Genomic DNA, 21169 nt, shown 5'->3' with positions numbered 1-21169 from the left:
TTTGTCATTTAAAGGCAGGTCCATGTTCACTCTTAAAGCCAGCCACACTGTAACACTCAAGACCATGCTAAGAGGTGACCACAGCCTGAGCTCAGGACTTCTCTTGTGGGAGAAGCATCTGAGCACCAATGGGCACATAAATATTGGCTCAGGATGGCTTGGGGCTGAGCGGTTCCTCAGTAGCTACCCCACTGAGCTGCTTCAAAGAACAGGGTGAATGCTCTGAGTGACAGCTGGAGCTACAGTAACCAGCCTTGACCAAAAAATGCAGGTATGTGGGGCTCAGTGTGCTCTCAAGCCCACTCTTTACCACAGGGTACATACAGCCTGTGTCACCAAAGACATTTTACTGAGCAAACGTGCTGCACTGTTTGGTATCTTTTTTTCAAAATGCAGCTCTTCAAAAATGGGGGAGGAAAAAAAAAGGCATCAAGGACCAATCAATCAACCATCGATATCAGTGGCTACTTCTACTTGTATCTTCTATTGAAAGAGTCTTTTGTACTCACATTTCCTTAAGATATAAGTAAATTAGATTAGAAAACAACAATCAAAGGGTCCAACCACTGACTTGGACAAGAACAGTCCATTGAAAGTCACTGGAGCTGCTGACTTGAGTAAAGGCTGTAAATCTGATGCAAAACCCCTGTATCTCCAACACAGAAAAAGAAAACTAAATGTGTGAAAACCACTGAAAATGAACAAAAATGCACCGAATGCAAGCACAGTTGATATGAACTGGCCTTGACCCCAGCTGACCCAAATTAAACTCCAATTATTGTGGGATTAATTCTTCTGGCATGAAAAACACAGCCTGTCAACAGAAATTGAAAACATTCCATAAATCAAGAAACATTAAAGCCTAGTTGAGGATTATGCATGAAGAGTGAGAGGATTATGATAGGAAACAGTTCTTAGCCTGATGAGCAGCAAACTCAGCTTCCCAGATAAAGGAAATTGCATGTAATGCTCCCATACAGCCTAGAAGAAAATGCTGCAAGCTTCTGCTAGATGAAAAAGATATGAAAGTAAAAATCTGTGGGATGAAGCCTTCCCATGCAAAGCCAACAGCTGTTATAGATATCTCTCTGTCCCTCTGTGTGTACGCAGCTGAAATTAACACATTTTCTTTACTAAGTGGATAGCAGTTTGCCATATTTTTTCATTTATCTCTTTAGTGTCAGTAACAGAATGCAATTTTCGACCAACTCCTTTAAGTTCTTGCTATCAGCGTATGTGTTTTCAGGCTTTTTGCTTGATACTGGTAGGTTATACTGTTGGTGAGGAGCTGAACAAGAGCTAAAGTTATTTAAAAAGACAGGAGATAAACAAATGTGCGCAATTTGTTGAAACTTATTGCACATGAAGGAATGCCGTCTTTCTCCAACTTGATGTGGACTACACAACTCCTCTGTGTGCCCCAGTGGGGAAGTAACAGGTGGATGGCACATTAATTTTGAAACTTCTGTGGCATGTCCATGCTCGCAGTAAAAGCTCTCCATGTCTATGATTTGCCCTCATCCATTCCAGTCCAGGAAAGCCCTTGTGTATGTGCTTAAGCTCTGCTGAAGTCAATGGGATTTCAGTACAAGCTTAAAGTTAAGAATCTATTGAGAGCTTTCCTGAATAGGGATCTGTGCTTATTGCACTTGGTTCAATCAGCCCATGAGATTTTGGCTTCTGAGTTTTTCAGCACAAGAATAGAAAGGGTATGTTTTGTGCATTAAGATCAGTTCTTTCTAGTATTTCTAGTGTGTGAAGATGTTTGGAGAGTGGTACAGAACAATTCATTCTGAAGAGACATCATTGTATATTGTACATATGCACATGTCTACACTCAGAAAAATTTTGCTCAATGTTGAAGAAATATTCACCTTTGTTTGGATCAATGCTGTGGTTGACTATTTCTGTAGCACAGTGTCCAGAATAACTGAATTATCCATGGAAGGTATACTGTCCATGTGAATGGCACACAGTCATTATGACAAGTGAGCGCTATTCCGCACCCAGTGAAGTCCTTGTTGAGTGTATTGAACTAAATGCTCCATACTGCTGTGCAAGGTGATAGGTCCCATCAATGCGTCCAAGTCGTTAAAAAAATCTACAGGGAAAAAAAGATTCAGCATCAGAAGAGTGAAGCTGTATTTGCTACTTGTCACCCTTTAATAGATTTTATTCTCTTGCAAATTGAGTCAAGCTGAACATTTCATGGGAATGAAAGTTTAGTGCTGGTGAGATTAATTTTAAAGCCCTGTGGTTCATGATGTTACAGGCTGATGCACAACAATTTTCTTTTTAAAGAACAAAACAGTGAGTTCTTTGGCTTTGCTTTTCATTAATTTCCAGTGAGTCTTGATAAAGAAAACAGATGCTGGGCAAGATTTATTTTGAGATTAAGGACAACTGCATCAAAAAGTCTACACACAAGTGTCTATCTGTACATATGCTAGATATTTAAGCTACTATGACAGAGAAATAGAGGCCTGTACAACATGGTCAACCCAGCCTACAGAGTAATTTGGCTAACTAGCCACTAGGGAGTTAATTCAGTTGCCTGCTGGGAGGCATGTAGTGCCCATTTGAGGTGCTCTCAAAAGGCAGTTGATATATATAGCCTGGCATGGCAGATCTAACACAGGACGTACAGGAGACTTCTGGAGTGGCTGTGTAGGTAAGGATGGCATTTGGCAGCTATGGTTAGGCAATTGAATTGTGTTCCTGTCTCCCCTTCAGGGTGAACTGAATAGCTCTCTGAACTCTGCTGTTTGTATTGAACAAAGCTCCATCAACTGCAATGGGAGATTAGCCCCTCAACTCATATACGCACACCTACAGTTAGGTGTCCCCATTTTGATTTGAATCCTGCCCACGCCCCTGCCATAAATACATAAATTAGCTTGAAAACCAAGGAATACTTTACCATCAAGTCAGGTGCTGAGGCACTTGCTCATGGAAACCAGTTCAGCTGATAGAAGTTTGCTCTGAAGGTGGAGCAAGGTACCTCATTCCCATCTGTGTCTGCTCGGGTGGGGAGAGGGCTAGGGGTATGTTATTCCTTCTGCAGAAGGGAAGTGTGCTCCTGCTTTTTGACGTGGTCTGGCTAAACACATCCCATCCAGCTCCACGACTTTGGGGGGCAGGAAGCTGCCTGACCTCCCACAAACCTTTCTCTCCAGAATGACACAGATGGCACTGAATGGTACCCATAGCTATGTCTGTGACCTCTCTGTCACCAGTCCTGACCAGCCAAATAAAGAAAAAAGTTACATGCTTCTGAGAGAGACGGCTATCAAAATTGTCTTTTGGGGCCATTTTGGAACAGCCTAGGAGCAGACTGAAGAAAAAAAATCACCTCTGCAGTCCTACCTTGCAGACAGGATTCCTATCAAAATAGTTATTTCCCTGATCACGTGACAGTCTTCTCGAATAGTCCATTGCCTTGACTCACTCACCTCTGTTTTCCTTGGCCAGGTTGTCAGCCATCTCCCAGTAGTCATAGCTATGCAGGATGCTGTTGGTGATGCTGACGTGGTTGGCGGCCATCTGATGAATGCGCTGTGGGATGCTGATGATAGGAGATGGGGAAGGGGCCCCTGTGCTCCCCTGGGATCCTACAGAGCTGACTGGAGAAGGGCTAGGGGACATCGGTGATGGAGTGCCTGTGCTCCTGGAAACAGATGTTAATACAGTTACTTAAAAGGTGTTGGGATTAAAACCATGAGAGTATCAGAACATACTGCAGGTAAGAAAATATAATTTCTGACTGCCAATCTGACTGCCAATGATGTAAGTTTCTGTATGACTTACTTTCCACTGGCACCCCAAGGAGATGGGTTCTGGGCAGCTTTTGATGAATTCTGTAAAGGAAAAAATAATTCACAATGCCTATAATTTATATAAGACTATGAAATGAAGAACATTAAGCAGTATAAAAGTAAAGAAATGTAAAGAAAAAATTGTGCAGATAGAACTATTCAAGTCTCCTGATGCAATAAACCCACTCAGCCTAGTTTGGTGTTGTGATGAAGCAGTGCTGCAGCACAGACCCAAATCACAGTCTATTGGGGATGGGGGCAGATTAGGAAAACCTGTTAGTTGAAACAGAAACTTTTCACAGAAATCCTGGGAGTTCAGAAGAAAGTGCTGCTAGGACTCTTTGTGAGGTTTAGGCTGGAATTTCTTGTGATAGAGAAAACCAGACAGATTTCCTCCTGCCCCCAAAGACAAATGTCATTCCCCTAGGACCTGTGAGACTGTGCAAGTCTGCTCAGCCTGGCTGACCACAGGGATGTGAACATGAGGCTCCCTCAGCTCAGATGGGTGTTTTAACCACCAGGCTGAAGAATGTTGTTCACGATTGCTCCTCTTGGAGCTGTTCTCCTTGGTCTGAATACGGCAGCATTCACAGGGTCAGAGAGACTGCCCTTGTAGACTGGTGGTTGTTCTAGCTGAAGGGTTACCCAGACCGTCCCCGAAAGGGACATTAGATCATTTAGTGTGATCTCTTGTATACCTGCAGTCGTTAAGACCCTCACTGGTATACAGACTGTGCTTAGGCTAAAGAATTTTATTGCTTGAGGAGAGACTACCTTGTACAAGCACTATGTTTACAGAGCAGGAGAAATTCAGGTGTCTGCAATAATAGAAACTGAATAGCTAAAATGATTCTAGTAGTTAATCTGCAAGAGCTGGTGAGAATTTACTGGCACGTTCCTGCCCGTTTGACCTGTGGAAAAACTCCTCCCCTCTCCCAAATGCAGTGACTGATTTAATCCTGGGCCTGTGAGAAAGAAGGATGTAGAAACCAGAAGTCTAAACCAAAACTTTTCTAGTCCAACCCATCCGCAGCCTCATATTCAGCAATGGCCAGTCTCTGATTCTTCAGAGCAAAGTGACCTCCTTGCACTCTCCCCTGAAACCATACACGCAGATAATTGTGTGCTGGAGAACAACCTTCCCTTCTTTACAACCATGGGAGACCAAGTGAAGTCCTGCAGCTCGAGATCTGTTTATGGATATTGTTTAAATGCAAGGCTGCAGGTGTTGCAAGCTGCAGGAGTTACAAGCATTAACAGCAGTACAAAAACTCTTGGCGTCCCATGGCTTAGGAAGGAAAAGTGATAAACAAGAGGCTTTGGAGCCTCACAGATTTCAAGGCCAGTAATTCCCCAGGACACTCCGTCTGCAGTTTCCCTTTTCCACCAATCAAGGAACTTTTAGCAGAAGATAAATTACTTTTTAATTTTATTTTATTTTATTCTTTTTAAGAAGGATAGCCAGTCATATAGAAATCTTAAGACACTATTTATCCTCCTTGTTCTCCTGTGTCCTGTTCTAATGTTTAGCAGGCCTCATGGTTAGAAAAACAGATTCTGTTTCAGGGTTTCAAGATTTAATTTTCTGAACTTCAGTGCTAGCTTTTGAATTCCAATGCCAGCAAAACTGCATGTCACCTGGTATTATCAGCTCTGTTTCCATATACACAATGATCACATCCTCTCTTAACCTGTTCTGCAGTAAGCTGGGCACATGTCCTGAGCCTCTCTTCAAAAAGTTTGTTTTCTCAGTTTTGATGTGTCCTCTGAACTTCCTCTTGTGTTCCCACATCTTTCATGTGCACACCAAAACTGGCTGTATTTTAGCAGTGATCACATCAGTGCTGTGTGCACCCTGGCATTCTTCCTGCATTTTGATACTGATACTACATCCTATGTAAGTGGTATGAAAACTAAACTTTGGAGTGTCCCACAGGGGGCTCTTCCTTTGATGGGTTTTGGTTTTTTTTGGCAGGAAGGGCTAAGGTGTGAAAGGAAGAAACCGAAAAGTTCTCATTTACCATCCTAAATAGAACCAACCCGTGAATCGTCGGCATTTGTTCCTCTTACAGAATAGTTTCTTTTTTTTTTTTTTTTCCTTTTCTTTTCTGATCTGTCTCAGAATTACTGGCCTTCATCTTTCTAGTGTAATGGAAACTGAGTACACGTTATTTACTTACAGAGTTGGAGGCAGGAAAATATGAAAACCGAAGTGGAGTGAAGGATACTTCTGCTGTAAATGTAACCAGCCTCTGCCTTACTGTACCACTTCCCACACCTTTTTTCTCATGTTTTAGGTATATTACTCCAGCTTCCTCTCAGTTCTGCACCAGAAAGGTGGGGGTAAGGATTCTAAAGAGTGTAATATTGTAAGGGACCATCTCTTATCCCACTTTGCTTACTGCTACTCATTATTCTGGTTTCTTTATGCTCTCAAATGTGTCTCGTCCCTGAATATCTGTGGCTTCTTTTTAATTCTCTGCTGCATTAATTTTTTTTTATAATGGAAATAAAATGCTTAAAAGGAGATTTAAATAATCATTTTTTCTTTTCTAAAAGAAAAGTGTGTCTAATTTTCCCTGCAAATGTGTGTGACAAGGTTTAAAATCTTTCATTGATTGATAATATATGTGGAAGTTCTTAATGCAGTCAGCATTTCACGTCACTTGGTTTTGAAAGCTTTTAGATACCAAATATGAAATGAGTGGAGAATTGGCTTGTTTTCCACTGAAAATTACAGCAAATGGATTTTTTTCCATTTTTACTTTCAAAGGTGAGAATACTTTCTAATGTGAAACTACGCTATCATTATATCAGCAGGAGCTCTGCAAAAAAACAAGCTCATCTTGGCTATAGCAGAGTATAAGTCCATTTTATGTTTGCTGTGAAACAGTTTCTGTCTGCTAGTAGGAGACATTTTACATGGTTGAGAGCCTGACCATCCTGTTCTTAATGCAGGTATTCTCTGAACTGGTAAAGAAAAATAAAGTACTGTAATAGGAACATATTTCTTTCCCCTGAAATCAAGTCTTTGTTAGAGAAACAACGTGTTGAATTATATATTGCTAAATTTTTAGAAGCAATTACAGTGACTTCAATTTCAGTTTGACAATAACAGATCTGTCAATTTCCTTCACTGTCTTCATGTGTTCAGAATCTGGTCATGAGCATTTGTGCTTGTATTTGAATTTTTTTATTAACAAAATGTCAAAGGATGGATGTTTTTCATTTCAAGGTACCTCCCTCTGCAAAAATCCCCCTAACAGCTGAGTCCTGTGTTCAAAGACAAGTCCTGCAAAGCAGCTTGTCTTAAAGCACTTGTATGTTCATAGTATTTTTTTTAATTAGAAAGATAAAGGCTAATTTTGTGTTAGATCAAATGCTGGATGGACTGACTGCTAGGTGAGCTCCACCTGGAAGGTTTTGGTCTTGAGATACTTTCCAGAGAAAGGTTGCCTGTCACATAAAATATTTTAACATACTTTGAATGACTTCCTGTCTTATCCAAAATAACCAAGGTTTGGACCTGGCAGAGAGTAGAAAATGGAAGCAGTAGCAGGCAAAGCAAAGCAGGAAGGGGGAGCCAGCAGTGCCGTGCCAAGTACATGGCAGGCGGTTTGGTTGCCCTCTGATGCTTTCATACAACTCCCGCTGAAGTCAGCGTGGGCTGATTGCCAGTTCCTTGGGTAAGAACATGTCCCACTGCACTGTCCTACCTATCGATGGTGCTAAGTGGAAGCCCTGCAGTTGAGGACTGATCTAGATCAAAGTCTCCAACTCACAGGTAGTCTGGTGGGTCGTGTAAGCCTGGAGGGGATTCTTAGAGCAAAATCTGCAAAACCTATTCACAACAGAGCTGCATAGCACTAGACAATCAACCAAGAATGATCTGAAAGTACCTGCTTGTTAATACAATAAATTTCTCATCCTTCATGAAGGGACGCAGTGTGTATTTTGCAAAGAGGGGCCCTCATGAACACAGTACTGACTCAATTCTAGAACTGACTAGACATCAGGTGTTGCCATGGGATTCTATGGTAAAACTCTACTGGCTTCATAGGGGAAGAACTAAGCCCAGCACAGCTACTTTTTTAGTAAGATGCTGTATTTCCCATAATGACACACCAATTTAAAAACATGTCATAAAGAATGCACCTTGAAATACTCAATAAGCGCTTTCGAATACTTGACTGCATGGTCTCTCTTGAGTCGGAACATCCTCCAGTACAGAAGGGCCAGGCAGCGGTAACTAGAACAAAAGGGAAAGCAGAAGGTAAAGTGTGCCCCCTGAACAGAAATCCCAATTAATTAGCTTAAATTCTCAAACTAACACAGTGGAATGCTGACAGTACCTTGCTTATGGTTTTCATCACCATTTGTTCACAGTACTTCACATTTTGCCATGGATTCATGAGCAAGACTGGGTATTGCAGCCAGGACAGGTCACACTGACAAATGCTACCAGTGAGGTACTAAACTAACCATACTCAGAGGGGTTTGCAGGGTTGGGTTCCCAGGCCTTGGCTCTGACTTGAAGTCTGCACACTTGACCAAAGACCTCTCTGTGAAAAGGTCATTACAGGCCTGGAACTCAACAAGTGCATTTTTTTTTTTTTTATTCCTTTTTGTAAATGCAAAAGCATCCTTTTAGTGTATCTCATCCTGGGCCTTTATTACAAGAGCCCGGAGCCTGTATAATGAACTAGAGTTATAATGGGTGTATTTTGTGTACACCCAGTGGTCTCTCTTCCAGCAGCTGGAGATAGCTGGGAAACAGGGAAACATCGGACCTGCCCAGATTTCACTGGCCAAGCTCCTCTGCGGGAAGCAGAACAGAGATTGCGTTGGAGCCTGGAGGCTGTTCCTAGGCCACCTGCCTGATTTGTTGCCCAGAGGAAACCAGGAGCGGGCTGAAAAACCCGATGTACTGTAGCGGAACTGTCTGCCCTTGTGCTCCTTGTTAGTCTGCAGAGTGCTGCACACCTTTAATGCTATGTAATTAAATGAGAGTAATAGCTATTAACTATAATTATGCATCACAATAACTGATAATCTGCATTCAGGACGCACAAACTCTTTTCTTTGCTATCGGCTTTAGGTGCACCGGTCTATTTTCTGAATGAGGGCTCGCCACCACCTTTTCCCAGCAAGCTTTTGGACTGGCAAGTGTGGGATTGCCCCTTGGTAACACAGCTTTGGAAGCAAAAATCTGGTGTGTTTTACTTCTCCTTTGGCAGCAGAGGCCTTACTTTTAAAAGCAGTTTTTAGTCTCGGAGCCAAGCTGAAGCACCAGAAGGCGACTTGAGTTTGGAAGTGCAGAGCTCTCCCCATCTCCCCGCACCCAGGAGCTGCCCAAACCCCAGCAAACCCTTCGAATGAACAAATTCCTCTTGGGGAAAAAACCCCCCAATCCCAGCCAGGGCTTCTCAGCCTGTGTCGCGTCCTGAAAGCAGCCAGGTGAATTTCTGCCTGTGGCCGCTGGAGGACAGCCTCTCCTTAGGAGAAGGGGAGCCGGGCGGGCCGGTGGGCTGGCAGCCTGCCCGGCGGGCGCTGGGAGCAGCCGGGGGACGCGGTGGCCTCGCAGCCACCATCACTCTCACTCTGTCACCTTCACAGGTACAGCACATATGCAAATGGTGTCAGCTCATCTGCTGGCTGGCAGACGGTGAGTTAAGATTGCTATTCATGGCCCAGAGAAGGCACCGGCTGCTTTCCCTCGCTCTGACCTTTCTGCTGGAACAGATGCAGCGGCTCTGTGAATTTGGATGTGGTTCTGCACACGCCGAAGCGCTCCGGCAGTTCTGAGCAACCCTTCATAATATTGCTTTTCCTTTTTTTTCTTTTTCTTTTTTTTTAACCGTTCTTTAGTTGTTTTCCCACCTAAGCGTTTTTAAAGGAATTGCCATGAATGCATTCTGGGCTCCTCCCGATGGCACAGCAAAGCAGTGACAAAGAAAGGGCATTTAAAAAAAAAAAAAAATTGCAGCTCTGAATATTTTGTTCCTTTTCCTACAAATGCTTAATTAGGACTCCTTATTTATGGAGGCTAAAGATGCATTTAATTTGGGTTTTTAACAGATGGTTAATAGATGTTAAAAACACACTTGCTGATTGTAAATGTCCACTTACTGAGAATCAGTAACCATGTAATAGGTATTTTATGTATTAACTACATAGATATTAATTAAAATTAGATTTTAATAATATTTTAGTATTTACTAGCAATCGGCAACCATCCTGTAGAATCTAAGGTGCGTGCATATATGTCTAGAAATCTCAATTTAGAAGGTAATCCAAGAGGCTTAATTACCACCATCACTGTATCTCCCTCCATATAATATAAATATAATTTATGATTATCGAGCCTAAAATGTCAGCCTCAAAAGAAATTACTGAGCTATTGGTACAAAAGTACATCACTCATAAAAACAACAAACCATCAGGCATTTAAAAATTAATTATGCTGACGTACCATAGCTGACCTGTCACAGTCAATAGGTATGAATTGCTTATTTACAGAGACAGAATGCAGACCTGGTACAGTGATACAAGGGCTGGACCTTCGCGGAGCAGAAAGAATTATCTGAATTTCAATAGACAACATAATCCTACCTAGCTGTGTCCAATATCTGATTTTTAAGAACTGTCTCACTGCAGAAAAGAAGCCTTCTGAGGAAATCTTGATCTACTAACCATAATGCTGCCAGCTGTTTGTCTTCTGGCGTGGCATTGGGGCCTGAGTGGGTTTTTAGTCTCACTGCGTACCTTAAACAAAAGGAAAAAAGCCAATGTGAGTTAACTGAGACAGCTTTATATTACTGGTCAGACAGCCAAGCTGGCCGATGTTATTTGATCTGCCCCCTTACAGATATTTGCTCAAGTTACCAGACATACAATGTGCTTTTTCTGGTTGTGTTTCAGAGCTGTTTCGCCATTAGCAGTGCCTCCTTGCACTCTTTAAACAGTAGTAACTTCCCTGAACATCCGTCAGTCCAGAGGGGAGCCCAGCTGGCAAGGTGATGCTGTCCTACCGAAATAACCTCTGCTGCTGTGGAGACCCAGTTACACAGAGTTCATGCAGAAAGGTTTCCACAGCAGTTGAAGGCAGACAGCCTGCCTTGAAGCTGGTGCTGCCCTCACCCTGCCAGTTCTGAGCATGTCTACCCAGATTTGCTCCTCCAAGCAGAGCACAGCAGAGGGGGAACATGTGGCTCAGAGCTATTTTTGCTCATATGACATTACATTCAAATTCTATAAATATTAAACATCCACAGAGGTAGCACTGCTGTTTCAAGAGTGTATGTGCTATGCAATCACAAATTAGTTTCTGGAAATCTCAGCTTCCAGCTGAATATCTGAACAATGGACAAGGTTAGGACAACACACAGCACTTCTGGGCTCGCTTCCAGAAAAATACCTGTTCCCCATAATTAGCTGCTTGTGTTTCTTCTTATCTTTGCTTTCAAACTTTAATCCTGATATCTGTGCAAAGATTCAGTATGAACATGTTGTTTTAACAGCCATACCTAGCAAACCACTTATTTTTCTGAGCTGCAGCAAGTGAGATCAACAGCAATTCACACTACAACACAACCACAGCTACACACATTATTGAAAGCTATGGATCTGCAAGCAAAATTCGTTTCCAGAGTCAGGACCATATATTTGCTATCTTGAGAAAAGATAGGGAAGACAAAGAAAGAGCTTTCTGCCTTTTCAAAAAAAGAAGGGAAGAATTGCAGAGATGGGATGTACTATTTTCTTACTGAAAAAAATACTTGATTTTGTTTAATAACCTTCCAGTCAGAAAGCTGGCCTCAATCCACTGAAATGCATAAGACAGCCCTAAGTGGAGTAAAACGCCAGTGGAATTGTTAACATGTGAGAAAATCTTCATATCAACACTAAATCCAAAAGAATGCATTTGTTTTAGAAGCTTTGCTTCATTATGGATAGGATTAAAAATTAAGATGTTTTACTTCCTAAGAACTTAGTCCTGATGAGAGCTGTGTGGTTGACTGTCCTGAGGCATGATGCCATGGTCACTGACAGTGCAGCTTTCTCTGCTAGCATGGCTGGGTTCGCTCTCTTGTGGAGAGAGTCACTCAGCTGCTGGGACGATTTTGACCTTTGTTTTCTCCACTGACACTGTCAATAATCTTAACTACTAGTACCAATTATAACAGGGAAAAGGACTTAAGAGACAAACTTTCTTCATAGGGACTGCAGGTGGGACTGAATTCTAGACTGTCCTGTTTGGAGAGCCATGAAGGTGACTAAATGTAGAGGTAGATTTAGAGTGAGCTGGACTGCTTTTGGGAGTCCGCTGGCTACAGTAGGAGCATACACAACAAATGGACCTTGAGTGTCCATTTTTCTATCACTGTTCACATCTTCTTTCAGGTAACCTTTAAACTGCAATCTTAAACATGTTGCAACATTTTGCAAACTACCACTCCATGAGAATGTTTTGGTATTATGTATTATTATTTTTCTCTTTTGAGTAGCATGGGACTTATATAATGAAACTGTTGAAGTAATTTGCAACTCAAGTAATATGAAAAGCTTTGGTGGTTTTTTTTTTTTTTTTTGTTTTTTCCATTCTGTGCAATTTCCTTATTTAATTTCCATAGAAATCACAGATAATACTTATACATTATGTATCACTGACCAGGCACTTGGGAGAACCTCACTTCTCCCCTTTTACTGTATCTAGGGAATTATGTGATAATGTAGATGAGCATGTTTGCACAAACAGAGTGACCCCCAAGGTCATCTCCTCCCTTCCTACCTGATGAGTTCAACTGTTTCTGAATACATTGTATAAGGGGATTTAGATTCCATTGGGCCTTGTTCCATTGCATTTCCACACTCAATGAACGATAGTGCTGCTTCTGCATAATTCAGTGCCTTTCCAAACTTTTCCACCTAGAGGGAAAAAATAAGGACACAGAGAAACAGTGTAATCATCAAGATATGGTTACATTTGATGGGATTTTCTCAGCATGAATTGTAAACTTGACACAAGTTGGTATACCTTCAGATTCACAATTTTTCCTATGAGAAAGCTAAAGCCCATCAAACTGTGTGTATCACTGAAAATCGTAAGATACAGAAAGTAGAGCTGAAAAAGGCTGTGAGTGTTATTTAGTCCACACTCTTGTGTCCAAAGAAGGATCAACTCTGCCTAGGACGTTCCTGACAAATGTTTGCCAAAGCTCTTCCAGGGCTGGAAATTCCACAAACTCATCAGGCTTGTTGTTCCAGCTTTCATTAAAAAGTGTTTCACACATCTTTGCAAATGTAGTTTTTCATCATTCAACAAAGAAAGATAACGATTAGCTTGAACTAAGAGAATGAAAATTAAATACTTTGACTACTAACTCTTACTCAAAGGCTCATCTCTGTTCTCATGTTTTCCTTCTCCCTACCATTTTCAGTACTGCTTGACCACACTCTCCTCTTGTCAGGCATTTTCTGCCTATATCCTCCTCCTCTTTCAGGGGCTGCTCTGCTCCTTCGGATTCTTCTGCCATCCTCCTTCCTTGCCCCATTTCTTCTATTTTCAGTACTTCTTTGACTCTGTGTGTGTGTGTGTTTGTGTACTTACATAGATATACTTGCATATATGTCCTCAATGACAGTCCATATGGACATAATGTTCATATATGCACACTTACATAATACTTATCTGCTCTCTGAATTTCATTTTTGGTGTGGATAGAGATGAATCATACTAATACCTCTCTGTCCTGACTTCTCTTTCCTTCAGTCAGAACTCCTGCGGTACATAAAGCCCATTAATGGACTGGATGCATTTGGTTGAAATCTGATGCACACAGTGAAAGGTTAATGGACCTTATTCTTTTCCAAGGGATAAAGGTTTTAAATAGTAACTTTGGAATGGCACACTGGCTTCAATCTATTTTAGGTTCTTATATGACTCCCATTGCGATCATACCGGCGAACTTCACAAACTTTTTATTATATTTCTCTCCCTGACACTCTTGTGCGGGTGGAAGTACTATTATCCCAGTTTCACAGATGGGGGACTAAGGAGCAGAGAGACTTAGAGTAATTTTCAGGCTGCTCACTCTAAGTGCCTATGTTAGGTATTGCAGTGCCAAAATAGGAGGTATCGAGCCCAGTAAGGTGATTCAAAGTGCCTGGAGGCACTTTGGCAATATGGCAATTCCTCCAGGATCCCTACACAGTCAAGGAGGGAGAAGAAGTACCTGCGAAGGGCAATTCACAAGGTGTAAGGAAGGTGCTGGTCCACTGTGTAGGGAAGCTGAATGTGAAGGATATTTCAATAACCTAATACTGATGGGAGGCTATTTAAACTGTGCCTAAGTGACTTTCATGCAGGAAGCTTGTGGCAGAGCAGAGAATAATGCTTGCACCTCCTGTTTCTGGGAGTCTACCATAAAAACATTTCTCTTCAGGCTAAGAATTTCCTTTGCATATTAAGTAATCTTTTCCATTCTGTTTAAAGCAACACACTAAAATGTACCATTTGTACTTCTCCACGATATTTTCTGATTTAAGACTCACTTTAGAGTAATATGGAACTGAATAAACCATGGAAATTTGTGCTAATAAACTCAGGTAGAGTGTAAAACTCAGTGTTAGTGTCCTAAATTAAGGGCCTGCTTCTGCTTCCTTGGCCTTTTTACATTCTGCACAGCTGAGAAAAAGAGGTGAAGAAACGGAGGCTCTGAGCTACCTTTCTTCTTTCCTGCTGCTGTAACAACAAAGTGTCTGTCTGACAGAGCAAGGCAGGACTGCAGCTACTCCCACCTCCAGGACAGCCATATTAATGCAGTGTTCCATCCCGCATATTGTGTCTGCCATCCCATAGGCCTAATGTTTTTTAAGACTGTATTAGCTTATTCATAGTGCTGGACAAATGTAGCCTTGGAGAAAGCTTGAGAGATGGCTAAGCAGAACTCTCCTGGAGCACTGTGTATTTCGTTGCACCCATTTGTTTGGAAAGACAAGCACCTCCTTAGTGCTCCATATAACCTCAGATTCCCCCTTTTCTTACTGGCTGCATTTTTAACACGTCAAAGCCAGGGCCAAGAATCTGTTTGTTGCAACCGTCCTTTGTTCAAGGTGTTCCTCTGGGGTTACACAGCTCTTTGTGCACTTCTGATTACGTTAGGAAATGTCTGCCATGAAACCAGGATTCTTTTGGCACTGAAGAGACAAAGCTCTTTAAAAAAAGTACAAATACCTCAACCACCAGACCAAATTTGGCGATACAATTATAGGACCTAGCCAGCTAGTTAAACTGAGAAGATAGGTATGTAGATCCCTTACACAGTCTCCATTACTATAGTTACTAATTAAAGCAAAGGAATAAATGGAAAGTTTTATTTATCCAGGCCTTTATCTCAGTAAGTCATTATTTGTTAAGTCATAGTTTATTGGGCTATGAACATTTGATTATATAAACATTTCTTAATTTAACAAGCCTAGCCATCCTTATAATAGATTTTATAATTACCCCAGCAATACTGCACTGATGAAGAAACTGCATTACAAAAATAATTTGGAGCAACATAACTGGAAAGCAAATGTTCTCACCATTGCATCTGCTTTATGCTTCTTCCGTTTAGCTTCCTGCATAAAGTAATCTGCATTGCGTGGCCTACCAGGGGAAAATAAGAAGACATTTTATTATTTTCTGAAGTGCAGAATATTTTAAAGTTATTTTTCCCTTATTTTAAACCTGATTTGCAAACATTTTTTATGAAGAAAATACACTTATCATGTAACCATGCATCTTCTATTTCCAAATTGCTGCCTGTGGAGACAATAGCATTTATGGCTGTTCTCATTCTTTAGAAGTCAGTGATTCAAAGCAAAAAAAAGCTAATAAAATGCATTTTTATGGATTATATAAACTGCTTCCCAAATTAGTGCAGTTTTGATCTGCAAAACGGATACAAGCGTTAAGCAGAACAAGCTATTCTGTCTTCTCCTCTCCCTGGTGCTTGCTTAACTCTTTTCTACTCCTCTCTGTACATTGTCATTTGCCTTGGCTTCTCCCTCCTCTCAAAACAAGTGTGTGTTTAATCTCTCCACTTTGAAAACACACATTGAACCTGCTTGCCTCCACAACTACCATCTCACCCCCCTTCTCCCTCTTATCTGTAAGCATGCTGAGAGTGCTGTTTACTTTTGCTGCCTGGAGTTCATCTCCGACTCAGTGCTGGGCCACCTGCTGCAATTCCACCAGTGTTGCTCATGCCAATTTCTCCACTGATTTCTCCTCAAACAGATCTCAGAGACTCCATCCCTTCCTTAACCTACCTGACCTACTGACTGCATGGCACAAATTCAACTGCTGTGTCTCTGCTGAAATTCACAAGTCCGTTTCTGATCCAGACTTACCCACTTCCATTCAAACTGAAAGCACAAACTGCTGTCACCTTGGCAATGTCTGGTTACCACCTCAGTGAGCTCCTCATGGCTGAAGGAACTTTCTTCATCTCCTCCCACAAGCTCTCCCTATTGCACCTTTTCCAGTCACTGTGGAGAATAGCCATTTGCCATGTCATTTCAGGCCATAACCTTACATCTTCAGTGGTTGCCTCTCATAAAAGTCTTCGCATTTCCTGACCCTGCAGATTCTTCCAGTCTCATATATGTAGGACATGGCTGCCTTCTTTCTCTACTCAGCTAAAACATGTTCTGGTTCTTCTCAGCTTATACTGTGGTTACTGCCATATCCTTGTCTCTCTCAGAGAAGGAAGTTTTGCCTTGCAAAATAGTTTTCTTACTATTGGTTAGAGTGTCATCCCTTTGCCCTTACCTCCTGAAAATGAAATATTCCTGAGTAGTCCGAGTATGAATTCTGATGTTTTTACCATTCATGCTTTTAAGTGCTTGGTGTTGTAAATGATATGGTATTATTGCCACTCAGCAATCTGTTATAGGTTAACCCCAGCCGGCAGCTCAGCCCCACACAGTTGCTCACTCACATCCCCTCCAGTGGGATGGGGGAGAGAATCAGAAGAGTAAAAGTGAGAAAACTTGTGCATTGAGATAAAGACAGACTAATAGATAAAGCAAAGCAGAACAAGGTATTCATCCACTGCTTCCCATCAACAGGCAGGTGTTCAGCCATCTCTAGGACAGCAGGGCTCCATCATGTGTGATGGTGACTTGGGCAGACAAAAGCCATCACTCCGAACGTCCCCCCTTTCTCCTTCTTCCCCCAGCTTTTATTGCTGAACATGATGTCATATGATAAGGAATATCCCTTTGGTCAGTTGGGGTCACCTGTCCTGGCTGTGTCCCCTCCCAACTTCTTGTGCCCCCCTGTGTCCCCTCCCAACTTCTTGTGCCCCCCCAGCCTGCTCGCTGGTGAAGTGGTGAAACAGAAAAGGCCTTGAGGGTGTGCAAGCACTGCTCAGCAGTAATGAAAACATCCCTGTGTTGTAAACACAGTTTTGGTCACAAATCTAAAACAGAGCACCATAAGAGCTACTATGACGAACATTAACTCTATCCCAGCCCAAACCAGTACACAATCCTAACTAGGTTTTTTTTTGAAATTGGGATTTCTCAGCACATTTGTTTAAAAAAATGTTTTGTGTCAGTCAGAGAAGATACAGATCTAAAACCCGAAGTCAGTGGAATGGATGAATAAAATATTATTGCTGATAGCAGTAAGAACATGGTGAGATCCATAACTGAGATCAGTGGGAGCAAGAAGATCTTGGCAGAAGAGGACAGCCATATACACTTCCTTGAGACCATAAGGTTATTTGGCAATGCGTTTACTTAGTCTGTTTCCTTCTAGTTATATGCACACAGTTTCAAGGACATTTAATTGCATCATGGAAGGTTAGTTAACCTTATTTTGAAAAGAAGGAAGGCTAAATATCACTAGATGGAAATAAATTTCAAAGTCTGGCTAATTTTGAATGACCTCTGCCTTAAAAATCTTGTTATGAAGAAAACCAGTTCTTTTGATACAACTTTCTTTAAAGTATTATTCTCCCTCGGAATGGAATTTCTCCCCAGCTTACTCCACTCAGTAGGTCAGAAAGGGGATTAAAGACAGGTTTGTGACCCAGTATCTCATAACCTAATGCAGTGGAAATACCTCCTGTGCCCAGCAAGATACTGACATTATCTTGATAATAACAAACCATCTGGATTTAGTCTTGGTCAATTATGAAATATTAGACATTGAAACAGTGTTAGGTTGATATAGAAAAATAGCTATGTTTTCAGAGCCATTGAAAGCTTAAAAAAATGTTAAGACCTGTCTCTTCATCTTGTGCAATAACCTAGGTAAGATGGTTTACTGTGAAGTGCCAAAACCCAAAGCAAAGCAGAGCAAATCAACAAGACAGTGGTCTCATCTCTCTGAAATGATCAAAGTGATGAACCTTTACACGATCCTTTCAAACTCAGGTCATTAAAATACGTCCTCTGCAACATTCCCTCCCATATATCACCCAACACTGTATGTCTAATTTGCTTGTTTGAAGCATGATAAGGGGCTGTAAAAACAAAGAGAGATAACACAATGTAATTATTGTCTACTTATTTATAAGTTAATTGTAAAATGGTTTTCAACTTGTAGCAGGATTTATTCTCCCGAGTTATGATTAGCAATGAGGGTATTAGCAAGAGGCATGCCCATTACTGAACCAAGAAGCCTGCTTTGAGAACCCTGCTATATGCAAGAACCGAAGTAATTGGTTTGTACTAAGTCCAATTGTTTTTTGGGAAGCCTAATATAAAAAAGAAACTATTAAAAGGCCATTTTAAAGCAAAGCATATATATTCTCAACGTGAATGTTTAGGTATTTCCACAGGAAAAATACAAGATTGGTTTACAAATCAGGGGATGCCTAACAGAAATTAGAATTCATTGGGAAAAAATGGATAGGGTATGTTTTCTTCCAGTTTTTTAAACAGAGCTTGTTCAATAGCATTAAGAAACACTCCGAGTCAAATTCTGATCTCTTCATGCCATCTATGAAATACTATTCTTCAATTTATCACTACATGTTAATAAACTTCCTATTCAGATTACTAATGTGCATGTTGAGTGAAAATGGAAAGCTGATATGTCCTTTAGATTTAATGTATGTTTATGTACATTGCATACATTTCTTATATCATTTTAGTAACACAATAAGGATGTGCTTGGATTTAATTTTTTCCTGATTTTTTAATAAGAAAGGTTTCAAATTCAGTTTTGTTTAGGCTCCCACTACACATGAACATCATTTGTCTTTTTAAATCCAGTATACTAGTTTATATTATTATGTCATGAAGTAAAAAAAAACAGGAAAAAAACCCCCTTCTATAAGCTCCTTGAAGATTAACAGGTTACCTCAGCTCATGGACATATGAAGACACATGAGAAAGCTGATGCATAAATTAATTACTCAGGATAGCTCTTTTGCACACTGAATATTTCATATCTATGAAGTTCACAGAAGATTGTTAATCATGCTCTGATTTTACAGACCTTTATGTTATAGTGACTGAGAACCCATATCTGTTACAAATGTAAAGGTTCATCCAAATTTCCTCTGCAGCTTGGCCTATTTAGTTACATTGGTGATAATCTCAGACTGGAGAATTTGCAGGTAATCTCATTGGATGCTAATTTCAGATAACGTGTTATTGATGAGAGGCATCTTGAGGAGAAGCAAATCTGTTTTCCCACTGATGAGATTCAGAAAGATCTATGGCTAAACCCCTTTTCAGGTCTTTGGGTGAAGATTTGCAATCCTTCTGCAGATCACAGCCTCGCTACAGCCTGAGAAGCCAGAGAATAGAGAAAATTTCTGCAGTATTAAAATGGTACCAGACTACTGGTTGAACTGGAGTGCATGTGAGTAGCAGAAGAAGCACTGGAGTCTGTTAGGCTTACTGGCCATGAATGTAAACTGAAGTCCCACAGAAAGTTGTTCAGTGACTTCTGGTTTTCAGATAATTGAGTCAGAGTCTCCTCTTAAGTTATTTACAACTGTATGTATCTATTGGTGTCAGCACTGTCACTTCAGATTTACAAACAGAATTCAGACCTCTCTTTAAAAAAAAAAAAAATTAAAGAGAAGTCTGACTTCAAATTAACAGGTACAAACAAGTGTTTTATCTCTATTAATAATCTTGACTGCACAAGAAAGCCTTTTGTTTCTGAATATCTGATTGTTGGTACTTTTAGAAATATAGTCATCTCCAACAAAGCCAAAAAGGAGTTCTAATACACTGCTCTAATGCATCTCATATATCTCTCTGAAAGGCAAGAGAAAGAGCGCAAAGCATCAGTGCCAACTAAGTCAGGCCGCTGGTGAATTCTCCCTGGGATCAAGTGTCATTATGTGAAACTGGCTGCTCTCGAGGAGAATTTACCCTACTATGTTGATTGGGGAAAGCAATCAAGTACCACTGGAACCATTTCAACGCATTCTCAGTCAACACTAGCCAGTCACCTAGGCACTGCAACAGAATCCAGCCTTTTACAGAATAACCCCCCCATGGCTAGATCTGATAGTACAAACAAGGCCAGGCTTCCTTTTCAGCAGCGGCATTCAAGCCATTTATGACTTTGACAAGGGCAGCCTCAGTAGCATGGCTGTGGCTGAATCCAGGATGAAATTTATCAAACAATCTGCTACTGTCCAGAATTTCTCTCACTCGCCTTGCCACCACTTTCTCTGGGAGCTTGTCGAAAACCAGCAGGAAAGACAGCAGTTCCATTGCTTGTTATGTTGCGCGGGATCTCAGCGTGAGGTGAGATGCCTGCGGGCATCATAATTACTCCCCTTCCAGAAGCAGCCTTTCAGAATTTCCAGGCTGTTGAGCTCCTAAGAGTGGTGTTACCATTACCCAGGTGAAATGCTTGTGTGTGTATATGTTTCTCTCATCCTATTTAGCTCTATGCCATTACAGCGCATCTCTGCCACCTTTGTCTTTTGCTGCCTTCTCTGAATTTAATTTACTCCAGTTCAGCAGATAATTGCAAAAATGTAAACTCATGCAGTAAAAAAAAAAGGGAAGAGAATCAAACAAAGTGAATCAATAAAAGCCTTACTTCGTACAGTAATTTATCAGCATCTACGGCAACATAATCTCCTTGGAACTCAGAGCAACCGCTGGTATTTACAGAGTACACTGTAGCTTAGATTCCAATATACAATTTTAATTATAACTGCATTCAAAAACACATTTTTCATCTAATTTTTATATTTTATATGAACTAAATACTAAACTATAGTATTTTCTGCTTCATTTACATAATCTACCACTTGTACATTATTTCTTACTGTGGTATGGTGCTTTATGAGGATACATTAAAAAAAACCTAATAAAAC

General features: G+C 40.9%; 1 protein-coding gene across 1 annotated transcript in view; it reads right to left on the bottom strand.

Moving 5' to 3' along the window:
* Positions 1-1383: 1383 nt before the first annotated feature.
* Positions 1384-21169, bottom strand: part of AFF3 (AF4/FMR2 family, member 3) — a 312420-nt gene continuing 292634 nt past the window's right edge. The window contains exons 18-24 of the mRNA XM_010575812.1: positions 15405-15468; positions 12607-12743; positions 10509-10580; positions 7971-8064; positions 3808-3857; positions 3453-3667; positions 1384-2101 (exon numbers count right to left, since the gene is read on the bottom strand). Of these exons, the coding sequence (XP_010574114.1) occupies positions 1980-2101; positions 3453-3667; positions 3808-3857; positions 7971-8064; positions 10509-10580; positions 12607-12743; positions 15405-15468 (754 nt within the window). The 3' untranslated portion in view covers positions 1384-1979. The remainder of the gene's footprint in view (positions 2102-3452; positions 3668-3807; positions 3858-7970; positions 8065-10508; positions 10581-12606; positions 12744-15404; positions 15469-21169) is intronic.

This window comes from Haliaeetus leucocephalus, unplaced genomic scaffold (genome assembly GCF_000737465.1).
Source record: "Haliaeetus leucocephalus isolate CR32 unplaced genomic scaffold, Haliaeetus_leucocephalus-4.0 Scaffold495, whole genome shotgun sequence".
NCBI lineage: Eukaryota > Metazoa > Chordata > Aves > Accipitriformes > Accipitridae > Haliaeetus > Haliaeetus leucocephalus.
Note: the sequence above shows the minus strand (reverse complement) of the source record. Positions and strands in the feature narration are given on the sequence as shown.